Below are 15,713 nucleotides of genomic sequence, written 5' to 3' on the forward strand. Positions count from 1 at the left end.
AAAATCCTGGTGCTACTTATCAAAGAGCTATGAATTTAATTTTTCATGATTTGCTTGGTGTTATACTAGAAGTTTACATTGATGACATAGTTGTTAAATCGGATTGCAATGATTCTCATCTAGCCAATTTATGTTTAGCTTTTGAAAGGATGCGTCAGTATGGTCTGAAAATGAATCCACTAAAATGTGCTTTTGGCGTGTTGGCTGGATAATTTTTAGGCTTTATAATACATGAGAAATGTATGGAGATAGATCCTAATAAAATAGAAGCTATACAAAAGGTTCAAGAACCTACATGTAAAAGGGATACATAGAAATTTTTGGGTAAGGTAAATTACTTGAGAAGATTTATATCAAACTTTTTAGGAAAATTAGTGCTTTCACGCCTATACTTAAGTTGAAATATGATACTAAATTTACTTGGGGGGCATAACAGTAGCTTGCATTTGATGAAATCAAGAAATATTTGTCTACTCCTCCGGTGCTTCAGGCGCTTAATGTTAGATTGCCTTTTCGGTTATATGTTGATGCGGGAGAGAATGTGATTGGTGCTATTTTAATATAAAAAATTGATGGCAAGGAGCATGCAATTACTTACTTGAGCCGACGTCTTTTGGAAGCGTGGATGAGGTATGTCTTTATCAAAATATTATACTTGTCGTTGTATTATGCTTGCACAAAGTTAGGACATTATTTGCTACCTAGCACTTGTATAGTAGCATGTCAAGCCGATGTTGTTAAATATATGTTGCAACTGCCAATTTTGAGTGGTAGAATTGGTAAATGGGCTTCTGCACTTATAGAGTATGATTTCGCTTATGAATCTTTGAAATCTATAAAAGGTCAAATTGTAGCTAATTTTATTGTTGACCATTAGGTTGATGATAAGCATGATTTAGAAGTCGACTATATATTTATTAAACCATGAAAGCTTTATTTTGATGATTTGGCTTATGGGGTTAGACAAGGTGTTGGCATTATTTTTGTATCACCTAGAGGTGCTATTTTTGAATCATCTTGTCATTTAGATTATTTTTGTATTCATAATCAAGCCTAATATGAAGCTCTCTTGTTAGGATTAGAAATTTTAAGTTCCATCTGTCTAAAGAACATAGAAGCTTTTGGTGATTCATTGCTAATTGTGCAGCAAGTTTCCAGTAATTATCAATATTTCAACGGATTACTAAATTGCTATCTTGACAAGTGTCTAGACATTATTGTTATTTTGGACGATTTTGTTATCAATCATGTGTCTAGAGATGATAATTTTAGAGCAAATGATTTAGCACAACAGGCATCTGGTTATCAAATTAATAGAGGTAAATTATTTGTGATTGAAAGACCGATGCTTGAAAGTGTTATCATGGTATAGTCGAACATGAATTTTTGGGTTTGGTTGTGTCTTCTCTAGCGGGGGAAAAGGTTGAAGTTGCTGAATCTAAGGATTGATGAATGCTTTTGATTGATTACTTGAAGGATCCAAGCAAAAGTGTTGATAGAAAGGATTGGTTGCAAGCTTTCAAATATACATTGTTAAATGATGATTTATATCGCCGAACTATGGATGGTTTGCTTCTTAAATGTTTGGATTCAGGTCAAGCAAGAGTTGCTATCGGTGAAGTACATGATGGTATATGTGGCACGCATCAATCGACACATAAGATGAAGTGATTATTAAAAAGAGCTATATTCTATTGGCCTACTATGCTTAATGATTGCTTCAGGTATTATAGAGGATGTGAGGTGTATAAAAAATTTGGTGATATTCAATTGGTTCATGCTACCATGATGCATCCTATTGTTAAACCATGGTTGTTTCTAGGGCGGGGCTTGGATTTTATCGGTCAAATATATGCTACATTATCTAAGGGTCATCGCTTCATCTTAGTTGCTACAGATTACTTTACCAAATGGGCTGAAGTTGTTCTTTTCAAGAATATGACACATAAGGAGGTGATTGGTTTTATATTGGAGCATAATATTCATAGATTCGGTATTCCGCAAACTTTAACTACGGATCAAAGCACTTCATTCATGTCACACCAGGTACGAGAATTTGCCAAATAATTAAAAATTAAACTTATCAATTCATCTCCATATTATGCTCAAGTCAATGGTCAGGCCGAGTCTAGTAATAAAATTTTGATTAAGATTATTAAGAAGATAGAGGAACACCCTAGGAGATGACATGAGGTTCTATCGAAGGCTTTATGGGCACACCGTATATCTAGACAAGGTACCACTAAAGTAACACCGTATGAACTTGTTTATGGACAAGAGGTTCTATTACCCATTGAAGTGAATCTTGATGCTCTAAGACTAGCCGAGCAAAATAACTTGTCGGTTGTGGATTATTATGATTTGATGATGGACATGATTGATGAAGTGCCGGATGAAAGGTGAAGGTTTTGAGACAGATCAAGAAAGACAAATTAAGAATAGCTAAAGCTTACAACAAGAAGGTAAAAGCAAAGTCATTTGAATTTAGAGATCTTGTATGGAAGACTATCCTGCTAGTTTGATCGAAAGACAATAAGTTTGGTAAGTGGTTTGAAGAAATACTATCCTAGCGTATGGCAAGATACTTAGAGCAGATGTGATGTAAATTTTTTATGGCCGATGTTTTGCTTATCATCACCTTAAGGAGCATCTGAGTCTGGTGTTTTGATAATAATCCTAAGAAAGGTAAGAAAAGAAGTAACGCATTGTCTATACTAGTTCTATTGTGCAATTATATTTTTTGGTATGCAAACTTTACCAAAAGCAATAGGAGGACATGTGTTGATGACAAGATTTAGTCTTTATAGTGGGAATTGCATTGGAATGAGATCAGTACCTGCAATCAATGAACAGTACCTATGACCATGAACAGTACCTCTAACCATGAACAATACCTCCAACCAGTGGTCAATACTCGAGACCAGTGAACAGTACCCCCCACTAGCAACCAGGCGACATGGATATATGTTCGGATCGATAATGTAGTCGAATCAAAGAAGGCCAAACTGCAATAAAGGATAGTGAGTAGATATATGGAAACTTATGTAGTTGAATAGGAGAGATATATTAGTTATAGAAAGTTTGAAAATTAGAAAGCATAGTCAAATTATATATGTAAGTTTTATTCAGTTTGTATTAGGAGTCCTGATCTTATACGGCTAAGACCTGCCACCCTTTAAATATGAGTGGGTCATGCCCAAATGAAATTATCGACCAATCGATCAAATACAATTTACATTACCTTTCATTTTTTATCTCTTTTTCCTAACTCCTATAGTCTTGTTCTCTTTTTCAATCTACATTGCTACTTATTCTTGATCTCAACGACCAAGGACAAGCCACCAATCATCCACGCTCTAACTAGGTCCCTCCTGAGTGTAGGTGATGATGAAGATCCGACAACGTAGCACCGCGACCAGGGTATCCTGGGTGCTGCTCAATGGATATTGCACATGAGGTGCTCAGTGTTTTGCGCAGTATCTTTTTGCATCAACAGACAGTGGGGGAGAGAGATGAGAGCGAGAGAGAATAGAGAGACGAGAAAAGATCTTGAGAGAGAGAACATTTGGATGTTAAATTCAAATAACTGTATTTGAGTTTGAAATTGGATTTGGAATAATTCAAATTGAATTTGAATTAAACTTGACATGACATTGGAACGAGGCATTAATTTAAGTGATTTGAACTTGAATCCCAATTTGTATCGAATTGAATTGAATTCTTGAAGTGATTAAACTAGAAATCACTTGTATATATCATGAACGATTCGAATTGCATTCGAATACAAAATGAATGAAGATTCGAATGAATCTGGATTTGGATAGATTTGAGATTGATTCAAAAAGAATATTTGAAGTTGGATTTGAAATTGAGTTTGGCATTTGAGAGAGGTTTGAGAGAGGAAAAAGATTTGAACTTGAAGCCTCGTGATTTGAGAGTGATTTAAATTCAAAATAATTGAATTTGATTGGATTTCTACTGAATTGAATCTAAGAAATATATTTGAATTTGAGAGAAATTTAAATTGAAAACTCCACTCAAAGAACCATGAAAACAAAATAAACCAAATTGCATATGATTCAAATTATTACATGGATTAAATTAGAAATTAATTTGGTGCTCTTTGGAATACTTAGCCAAAATAATATTTTTGAATGTATACATACAAGTATATATATACTTGTATGTATACATTCAAATATATATTTTCTTGATTTTATGTTATTTTAAATAATTAGATTTTTTTTTAAAAGGGGTGAATTTTGAGAAAATGCTAAAACTCGGGATGTTACAGAATAAAAGTGATGGAAAGAACCAAGAAACATTCAGCAAAGCAAACCATGCAATAATACGAGTTTATCATATACTTGCCTTAACCTTAATGAGAACAAGGCGTCATCCTCTCTGCACCAAAACTCTCCAAACCTATTGAGGTGGAGTGAAAACTACACTTGAGAATTATTCCCAAGATGACCACAATGAATACCCAAACCAAACTCTCAATGAAACCCTAAAACCCAAATATCACTTTATTAAAAAATTCGTCTTTTTTCTAACTAAGTCAAGAACAGACAAATAAAGTATTACGTAGATTAAAATTAACCTAACAACATCATTGTTTTGACAATTTCTCCTAAACCGCTCATTAGATTTGAACAAGTCAAGTGCCATTGGAAAGACCATGATGAAACCTACAGCTTTTGTTTAATATTTTGGCCAAATTTGGCAACATTTAATCTAGTTTTTGACTTAAGCCACTGCTCTACAACTAGTCTATCTGGCAAGACTTCGGTGGAGAATTTGTCCATTCAAACTCATCTAGAACCATCTAGGGACTAATTAGGGATTACTCTTACAGAAGGGATGCAAAATCAATGATCAATTCGGTGAAATCCATCGAAATCACTTTCTTCTTCCTTTGCTCCCTTCCCTCACTCCTTTCCTTCTTGTTTCTTTTCTCCCTTCCTTCTCTCATTTCTTTTTTCTTTCCTTTTCTCCCTCCCCTGGCAGCATTGCACCAGGACGCGTCGCGGCGACTGTGCGGGAGCGGCAGCACATGGCGGCACAGGCGAGCGGCGACAGCCAGAGCAATGAGCAGCGGATGGTGGCTCGGCGGTGGCGACTATGACGGCGGAATGGGTGTCGGCTGCCGGAGGCAGGCAGCGGCGATAGAGAAATGAGCAGCTGACGGCTAGGATTAACCGGTTGACCCACCTCCCTTTTATGAGGTGTGCTGCCTCAAGGCCGAGTCGGTCTCATAACCGGCTCGGTCTATCGATAATTGGAGAAGTTGCATATATCTGATTTCCTTCCTTATCGTCAAATAGATAACAGCTAATTAGACCCTTACTAGTTCAGTTTCTAATCCATGAACATATCTATGTGCAGATTAATCTTACTTAAATGCCCTTAATTTGCTACAATTTTGTTAGGAGTAGCATTGTACTGTGAGCTATAAAGTGACATGCATATCTTCACAACCATAGAATACACCCTTAACATTGGTACACTTTTCGGGAAGGCATCGACCTATCCATATGCAGATTAAGCATGCTATAAATGCTATTTGCTTCCAAAAATAGATGCATGCTTTCAGTATAAAACCTTTGCCATTCCATTCTCACATTCACAAGTCAGAAAAAACAAATTGCTTTTTTCTAGATCCATCATCACCGTATTTCTTTTGACATTTGTAACAACTAAGCTAAGATGATGAGGGCTTGCCAAATGATTCTGATGATCAGCATCGCCCTATTTGTCCTATCATCAGGTACCTTCTCTACCGAAATATGTTAACAGTGTGACATACATAGATGCATATTTGATCCTGCTTTTTTTTTTTCTCCTTCATTTTGAGAATTACAGGAGCAATGGCTCAGGCATCATCAGTAGCATGCGGCATCACCTATCCTGAATGTCATTGCACAATTATAAAGAGCAATCAGCCGTGTGATCCCCAATACTGCAAGAAGCAATGCGCCGCCAGGTATTACGATCCGCACGGCGACTGCGTTGCTGAGGGATGCAGATGCACATTTTGCTTGTTCGCCCCTCCTGCCCAGCAGAGGAACTAATGACTAGATAAGGGATGACATGCCAGTAGTTTTTTACATCTATGGTCTAACAGCAATACCATCCATTGGAGATCAATAAAAACATGAATCTGCTCTTCCCTCTGGAGTTATGGAATATTGTTTCTACAATCTTATGCGCAGATTATAAAAATTCAAAACTTGATGGGTCTTAACAATAGGTATGATGAAGTTTTTTGACTTCTAAAAATTAATAAATAAGAACCAAGTATTGCATTCCTCTTCTACGCAGTGAGGATTAGAGCTGGACAAAAAGCTCGAGACTCATGAGCTAGTTCAGGCTTGTGGAGGCTCGGCTTGTTGTCCAAATGAGCCAAGCTCGAGCCACCTTGCTGGCTTATTTCTAAATCGAGCCGAGCTGAGCTAACTTGCAAGCAACTCGCGAGCCAAACGAGCTACTCCCCACTCCCTAGTACGGCAGTACCCCACTCCTCATCCCCAACCGGCCAACCCCACTCCATCGGTCTCATCTCCCTCCCCCATCCCTACTCCCTACTCGGCCACTTCCCAGTCTCCACTCCCCATCCACAGGGAACGGCAAGGGGAAGATTGGCGATGGCGGCGAGGGGAAGATTGGGGATGGGGCAAGGAACCGCAAGGGGAAGGTCGGGGATGATAGCGAGGGAAAGATTTATATTTTGTCGGTTGCCCTCATTTATTTATCAAAACACCCTTGCTGTGGTGTGGCATGTCCAGGGAAGATTTTGGGAAGGCAAGCACAAAATAGACATTTCGCATATCATTTTGGGTCTGGCGCACGAAATTTTGTAATGCAAAATGTATGCAAAATGGAATTTTGGCGGGGTAGCTTCTGGTGAGGTGGCTTTTTGTGGGCGGAGCATGAAGCAAAACGTGTGGGGGGGGGGGATTTGTTGAATGTGAAGCTATGCAATTGTAAATAGGGATGAAAACAGAATAGGAAGATCCCATCTCGGTGTCCTATCCTATTTTTTCCAACCCATTTTTGTTTTTTCCTGTTCCCATCTATCCCGTTTTCGTTTCCGTCCGGCTAAGAAAATATGAAAGTGAAAATGGTTAATGGGTTTTCCCGACTATTTCCATATGTTTTCGTCCCTAGCAGACAATCCAGTGTTGTCATTATTTTGTGCACTGTATTTATATTTTGTGTATTTGTTTTTCAAAATCAGCGTAATGTCCATTGCATAGAACCTTGTTTGCAGTGCCTTTATCAGGCGATTTGTCAGGTGCTTACATCGTATCGTCCAATGTTCATCGTCTCATTTGAGCACTACTCCCTATGCTCTGTAACTCTTTGTTCGATGCTTTCGACGGTGCTGTCAGCGAACCTTCGGGTGTTAGCATTTTTCACACCCCACATGTCATATCGTTTGACTAATCTTGACTGGCCATTCCACATTTCATTCAAGCGCCCGTATGGCACTACTCATCCGTGTTGTCCCACCGCCTCTCGCTGTCTTGCACCAATTGAGGCCACCGGGGTGTCCACCTTGCCACCCTCTGTCACCTCTGGCCACTACTACAGAATGAGTTAGCCAAAATGGTTCATAACACCTCATCCACCATGATTTTGCAATCGTTTCCACTATAGCGTTTATGATAAAAAGAATTAATAGAAACAGGTGCGGAACCATTTTGGATAGGACATTATTGGATAGGTTCCTAGATAGAGCCATTTCAGATAGGGAATTATTAGACATGGTTCCAATTTGGAGCCGTTTTAGATAATGGCATTATTGGACACGGTTCTAGTATGGAGCCATTTCTGATAAGTTCAATATTAAAAATGGTTGTACCTAAGAACCGTATTTGATAACCCCCCCCCCCCCTAGTGAACAATTTCTGGTACTATGGTTATCTCAATCCCTCTCAATACATGCATACAATTAGAAGATAGCCAAAACAATTAGAAGATAATGATAATACATTCGTTCAGTTTACTTACAAACACAAAAGCAGTTCACACACATACATAAGCTATATACAAACACAAAGTAGTTCACAACTTAACACACATTAGTTATATACAAAGACAAAAGTAGTTCTCTGATTACACTAATTGAACAAAAGGATTGTTGCCCTACTTCTTAGGATTCTTCACCACCTTCGAGGATGATCCATCATCACCATCCTTCCTGTGTTTTAGCAATACCGTCACAAATGAGTTGTCTTCAAGAAACACCTCACTGTTGTCTGGGTCTGGATCCATTTTGACTATCTCATTTATCATCATGAACCAGATAGTATTCTTGGGCCCAAAACATTTTCCCTTGTTCAATAGATGATGACGGTTAAACCTAGTCTTGTAATTCACAAATATAACTCCATTTTCATGGACAACAAGAGAGAAGTTTTCTTCACGGATGAAATATCGGAGAACATTGTTCACTAGATAGTAACTATCAACAATGGTGACCCTCACAGCAGCGAAAAATACATACTCAACATTACCAAAATCGACACCAAGCTGATGGACTATCAACTTAAGCATAGGAACAACACCATCCCCCAGGTGCCTAAGGTCACTAAACAAACCCATAGCTGTTACATGGCAATCAAAGAAAAAGATGAGTTGTTGTTTTAGCTTCATCTTTGCTAGCTCACAGATTGCCAACAAATGTACTATGATGTAACTAAAACAAAACTGATGAAGCTCCACCAGAACATAAAAAGAACCATTTTACTTAGGATACATACTGCACACATATTGACATGTAACACTCACGTCAAATCCCTGAACAATTTTAACATTCAACTCAGGTACAGATGGAAACCTAACCTATAATCTGTGATAGAAATATCTATTGGGATTAGATCACCCCATAGACTATGGGACTGAGATCAAGGATAGTGTGTTTGATCATTCCATAAAAAAATGGATTATGACGAACTTAGTAGCATGAACACAATCATGGAAATGAGTAAGCATATGAGACATCATAAATAGCTACCAGAAGCACAAAGTATTCTACATAAATATCAATTCAATGCACATTCAAAAGGTTTATCACTTAAAGGTTACTTTAACAACAAGAACATCAACAAAGTTCCCAATTAAAGTTGACAACCACAATCAATGCACATATCTATAGTTCCGTCGTGTGTCAAAGGAATGAAGCACCTGAAAATGTAGCATTAGCATTGAACATGTCTATGGTATAAGATTAGGCAATGCCACAACATATAATACCAGAAGAGTCTATTTCTCATCTTCAAAGTACAAACAGACCCTTTCTACTTTCTTAATAACTGTGGGAGTTGACTAGGGTTCATTTACTTATTTCTTCATTGTGCCATTAGAATCATATTGACCATTGCTCAACATAGAAAATAATAGAATGAGAACATGTGGATCACAAATATTTTGCAATTCAAGAATAATATGCATGTGAAAAATCAAGCATAGAAAAATTCATATAAAAGCTAATCCACTCCAAATTGCCTTTATACAAAAGTGATTAATAAAAATGATCAGTTCTGAACTGACTGAAATAAAACTGAAATCAGGCAGAGGTAAAGGTATTCATTTCAGGCCCAAAGAATGTCTAATTGCTAATTACTCGTCACCTTCGTAAAACCTAACACTTGCTAATTACTCATCACCTCCAATTCAAGAATAGCAATGAAAATGCACGTGGCCCTAGAACATTTGGTATCAAAGGAAGGAAGGGAGGAGCGGATGGCGTACCTCGACAAAGATAAGGGAGGACTGAGCTCGATGGTGGCACAAGCGGGCGCTCATCCATGGTCGACAGTAGCCTTGGGGATGATGGAGACGGAGACGGGGATGATGGCAATGGGTACAATGACGACAGTGACAGGGAGGGGGACAAAGGCGTCGAGTGGAATGGAGTGGAGGATTGAGGGATTGAGATAGGACGACGTGGAGTGGAGGGCACGGAGGGGTGGAGGAGGCGACGGCATAGAGGGGTGTGGAGTGGAGGGCATGGAAGGGCGGAGGAGGCAGTGTGGAGCGATAATGCATAGGGGATGAGGAGGCGGCAGTGTGGAGGGGCGTGGAGTGGAGGGCGCAAAGTGGAGAAGTGAAGGGTTGCGGGTAGGCTACGCTAGCACAAAATAAATTTTCTCTACCGCATTCAACCAGGAAGCCATGCGAGTAGGGGATCATGAATCGTTACCACTTGACGAGCAGTGCAGCGGAAGAAGAGTTGGAGCAGACCAATCCAACGTCGTGCACGTCAAGTAGTCGATCGTCAACCTCGTCCCGAGCACGTCCCGAGCACCTTCCGAGTACTCGCGGGTACGTCCCGAGTATTCCCGAGCAGATCAGCACCGCAATAGTAGCAGCGCCTCCACGGTATCCACACGTACAAGGATGGAATCGCCGTGCGCCGGTGTGCTAGCACCGCGCGCCCGGCTAGGGTTTCGAAGGGAGTTCGGGAATAGGAGGCGGCTAGGGTTTCTCAAAAACTCAATGCGCCTTGGCCCCTGCCTATTCTTATATAGAGCACGCTAATGGGCCTTTAATCAACATTAAAGCCCATTATGACTCTAAACCCTAATGGTCCTTTAATCAATATTAAAGCCCATTAGCAGATCCAATCCGCAAACTCAATCGCCTCTAGGGCATATCACCAACAATCTCCCACTTGCACTAGAGTCAGTACAAGTTTTATATTCCATCCCCTTAAGTGTGTGACCCGTTAGGTTCATGTGTAAACGGCCGCTATCCGGAAACCCTTTTCCGAATTGCAAGTCAATAGCGGTACCTAGCAGGACATATTGACTCCCGAATGCACACAAAGATCATATCGGCTGAACCTTGATATACTCATGCACCAATCCCTTTACCACACGATACCAGTCAAGCTCAAGGCGAGATTCGTGCCACCCTTGTGATAGCTCGACCATTCACTCGATCAAGTAGTGGATTCACCATGATTAACTCTTTAATCACATTGGCATGGCCATGCACTTTCCAATCCAACTACCTCGAGGGGCCCAGAGATATCTCTCCCGTTATTTAGGAGGGGTAAATTCCATCTTGATCACTCACATCCCACGACATGTTTCATAACATACCCGAAAGCAACCTTTATAATTACCCAGTTACGGAATAGCGTTTGGAAGCTCCTAAGTGTGTTACTACACATTCTGGAATCAATGATGATCTCAGGTCAAAGGATTCTGTAGGTACACCATTTGAGATAACAACTGATGGCACATTAAAAATAACAATCCCAGCAGTATCTCAGGGTGGGTCTATCCAACATCATGTTCTCTAACATGTGTCCACATTACTGATTTGATATCTCCATATCTATGATCCGTGAAACATGATCATCATTCAGTCAAATGTGCTAATCTATAAATCATTATTGTCCCACATAATGATATGAGATTAGGGACTATTTAGAATAACATCATAAAAACAAAGAGTTTCACAAACAAGTCACATACTTGCTGATCAATGTAAATGATAATTATTCATGGAACCAGATAACAATTATCCAAAAGTACATTAGCATAGACAGAACACATTCTCTCACATGCACTAGAGTCTATCCCGCAAGTATCTAATACCCATAGAGCTCAAGTGTGCCTCATGCTTGGGCTGTGAGAGAGGCTTCATCAACGGATCAGCAATATTCGAATCCGTGTGCACCTTGCATATTTTTACATCACCTCTATCAATAATCTCTCGAATGAGGTGATAGTGCCGAAGTATGTGCTTAGACTTCTGGTGCGACCTAGGCTCCTTGGCTTGTGCAATGGCACCACTATTGTCACAATAGAGGTCCATTGGACTGGACGCACTAGGGACCACACCCAACTCAGAAACAAATTTTCTGATCCAAACAGCCTCTTTTGCAGCTTCCGAAGCTGCGATATACTCGGCCTCCGTCGTGGAATCAGCAACCGTTTCTTGCTTGGAACTCTTCCAACTCACCGCACCTCCATTAAGGCAAAACACAAAACCAGACTGCGATCTCGAGTCGTCCTTGTCGGTTTGGAAGCTAGCATCGGTGTAACCATTTACAACGAGCTCCTCCTCACCTCCATAGACTAGGAACATATCCTTAGTTCTTCTCATGTACTTGAGGATACTCTTTACTATAGCCCAGTGACATTCACCTGGGTTCGATTGATATCTGCTCGTAACACTTAGAGCATAGGAGACATCTGGGCGTGTACAAAATATAGCATACATGATGGACCCGATAGCAGAAGCATACGGGATCGCACTCATCCTCTCGAGCTCATCAGATGTCTTAGGACATTGATTCTTGCTGAGAGTGATGCCATGTGACATTGGCAAGAAACCTTTCTTGGAATCCTGCATATTGAACCGATTCAATACCTTGTCAATGTACGTGCTCTGGCTTAATCCGATTAGTCTTTTCGACCTATCTCTATAGATCTTTATGCCCAATATGTATGCTGCCTCTCCTAAATCTTTCATTGAAAAACTCTTTTGCAATGAAGATTTGACAGCATCGAGCATTGGAATATTATTTCCGATCAATAATATGTCATCCACATATAAGACCAGAAACACAAGTGCGCTCCCACTAGTCCTTTTGTAAACACAAGGCTCTTCTTCATTCTTGATGAAACCAAACCCTTTGATCACTTCATCAAAACGAAGATTCCAACTCCGAGAAGCTTGCTTTAGTCCATAGATGGACTTTTGCAGCTTGCAAATCTTCCCAGCATTTTTCGGATTGACAAAACCTTCAGGCTGTGTCATGTACACATCCTCACTTAGGTTTCCATTAAGGAAAGCCGTTTTGACATCCATTTGCCATATCTCGTAGTCGAAATATGCAGCAATTGCTAGGAGAATCCGAATAGACTTTAGCATTGCGACGGGCGAAAACGTTTCATCATAATCAACACCTTGAATTTGCCTGAAACCTTTTGCCACCAATCGTGCCTTATAGATGTGAACATTTCCATCAACGTCTATCTTTTTCTTAAAAACCCATTTACACTCGATAGTTTTCACACCATCAGGTGGATCGACCAAGTTCCAAACTTGGTTTTCTCGCATGGATTCTAACTCGGATCTCATGGCTCCAAGCTATTTTTCGGAGTCTGGTCCCACCATTGCTTCCGAGTAAGTCTTAGGTTCATCATTGTCCAACAATAATATGTCGCGCTGCCCCGTGGTTAGGAACATAAACCGCTCGGGTGCACGACTGAACCTTTCCGACCGACGTGGGGCTGGTGTCTCGACAACAGGTTCTGCAACATCTTGCATACCGAGTTGTGGTTCAATAGGAGTTGAAACACTTTCAAGTGGTTCCCGAATTTCTTCGAGTTGCACCGTACTCCCACTAACTCTCTTCGCGAGAAACTCTTTCTCAAGAAAGACACCATTCCGGGCGACAAACACTTTGCCTTCTTCCCGGTTATAGAAATAATATCCTTTGGTTTCCCTAGGATACCCCACAAAGAAGCATTTATCAGATTTGGGAGTGAGCTTATCAGACGACAAACGTTTTACATAAGCCTCACAACCCCATATCTTAAGGAAAGACAATCCGGGACGCTTCCCGGTCCATATCTCATATGGTGTCCTCTCTACAGCCTTAGATGGAACCCTGTTTAACGTGAAAGCAGCAGTTTCTAGAGCGTATCCCCAGAAGGACAATGGAAGATCAGATTGGCTCATCATCGACCGGACCATGTCTAACAAGGTTCGGTTCCTCCGCTCGGACACCCCGTTCCATTGTGGCGTACCCGGTGGAGTCAATTGTGGAACGATTCCACATTGCCTTAGATGATCACCAAATTCATGTTTCAAATATTCGCCTCCACGATCTGATCGCAGAAATTTAATTGTCTTGCCTATATGATTTTGTACTTAATTCTGGAACTCCTTGAACTTTTCAAAGGATTCAGACTTGTGCCTCATTAGGTAGATGTAACCATATCTACTAAAGTCATCGGTGAAAGTAATGAAATACTGAAAACCACCTCTAGCTGTAGAACTCATCGGTCCACATACATCTGTATGTACTAGGGCCAATAATTCATTTGTCCTCTCACTTTGACCAGTGAAAGGCGTCTTAGTCATCTTGCCAAGTAAACAAGACTCGCATGTATCAAATGATTCGAAATCAAATGAATGTAGAAGACCATCTTTATGGAGCTTCTGCATACGCTTCTCATTTATATGACCTAATCGACAATGCCAAACAAAAGTGGGATTCAAATCATTAAGCCGAGGATTCTTTGTATCAATGTTATAGATAGTTATATCCTCAAGATCCAATATATATAATCCATTTACTAATGGACAATTACCATAGAGCATACCATTCAAAAATATCGAACAACACTTGTTCTTTATTATGAATTCATAACCGTCTTCTTCCAAACATGAAGAAGAGATAATGTTTTTGCCCAAGGCAGGAATATAATAACAATTATTTAATTCCAAAACTAATCCTGAGGGTAGCGATAAGGAGTAAACGCCAACGGCCAACGCAGCAACTTTTGCACCATTGCCGACGCGAGCATCCAGTTCGCCTCTTGCACACTTCCTAGTCCTTTTCAGTCCCTGCAACGATTTGCAAGTATGAATCATTGATCCGGTATCAAATACCCATGAATCATCAGGACGAGTAGCAAGATTAATTTCAATAACATTTATACCTGAAGATGAAGTCTTACTTCCCTTCTTCTTTTTGAGTTCTTCCAAGTACAATTTGCAGTTCCTCCGCCAATGACCAGTCTTATGGCAGTGGTGGCAAGTGTCAGAAGCGGCAGGGCTAGCCTTGGGCTTTCCAACAGGTTTAGGCTTAGAACTCGAGATCTCATCCGAAGTTTTAGCCTTGTCCTTGCGCTTTCTCTTCTTGCTATCCTTTTGAACCATCATCACATGACTAGAGCTCTTCTTAATGCTTTCCTCAGCAGTTTTTAGCATCCCATGCAATTCAGCCATGCTTTTCTCCATGCTGTTCATATGAAAGTTCAAAATGAACGGCTCGAAGCTCGCAGGGAGCGACTGGAGAATTACATCCGTAGCCAACTCAGGGCTAAGGGGAAAACCAAGTTTTTCCAGGCTTTCAATGTAACCAATCATTTTGATCACATGAGGACTGACTGGACTGCCTTCTGTTAACCTGCACGCAAACAAGGACTTTGAGGTGTTGTACCTCTCGGCCCGAGCTTGGTTCTCAAACATGCCTCGGAGTCCCACAATCATATCATGGGCATCCGTGTTCTCATATTGCTTCTGAAGCTCAGAGGACATACAGGCAAGCATGAGGCAGCTAACATCCAGTGAATCGTTGGTGTGCTTCTCATAAGCCCTCCGATCCGCGGCAGGAGCATTATCAGCTGGTTCATCAGGATAGGGGACCTCTAGAACATATTCCTTTTTCTCTTGTTTGAGAACAATTCTCAGATTTCTATACCAATCAATAAAGTTTGTTCCAGAAAGCTTCTCTTTTTCAAGAATCGATCGCAAATTAAAACTGGAAGTGTTACTAGCGGCCGGTGCCATGATCTACAACAGAAAATGCAGGTTCAGCACTATGCCTATGTGAATCTTCTATTAAACAATTTAACAAAAGATACTCCACTATATGTGTTTTCCCTCTAACAACATATAGAGGATCAAGATCCATATTCAACTAAGTTCTAGTGAGCTTTGGTATCACTACTAGA

General features: G+C 40.3%; 1 protein-coding gene across 1 annotated transcript; it reads right to left on the reverse strand.

The window, feature by feature from the left end:
- Positions 1 to 14,469: 14,469 nt before the first annotated feature.
- On the reverse strand, positions 14,470 to 15,086 carry LOC133920589 (uncharacterized). The gene is made up of 2 exons (XM_062365192.1): positions 14,697 to 15,086; positions 14,470 to 14,601 (listed from the first exon to the last, which is right to left on the reverse strand). Exons 1-2 carry the CDS (start codon positions 15,004 to 15,006, stop codon positions 14,585 to 14,587), a joined length of 327 nt encoding a protein of 108 aa, XP_062221176.1. The 5' UTR covers positions 15,007 to 15,086; the 3' UTR covers positions 14,470 to 14,584.
- Between the last annotated feature and the right edge of the window lie 627 nt (positions 15,087 to 15,713).

The sequence above is a fragment of the Phragmites australis genome, chromosome 6, assembly GCF_958298935.1.
Source record: "Phragmites australis chromosome 6, lpPhrAust1.1, whole genome shotgun sequence".
Taxonomy (NCBI): domain Eukaryota; kingdom Viridiplantae; phylum Streptophyta; class Magnoliopsida; order Poales; family Poaceae; genus Phragmites; species Phragmites australis.

Coding starts and splice junctions, on each gene's coding strand:
- LOC133920589 (XM_062365192.1), bottom strand. CDS start 15,006: ATGAACAGCATGGAGAAAAGCATGGCTGAATTGCATGGGATGCTAAAA.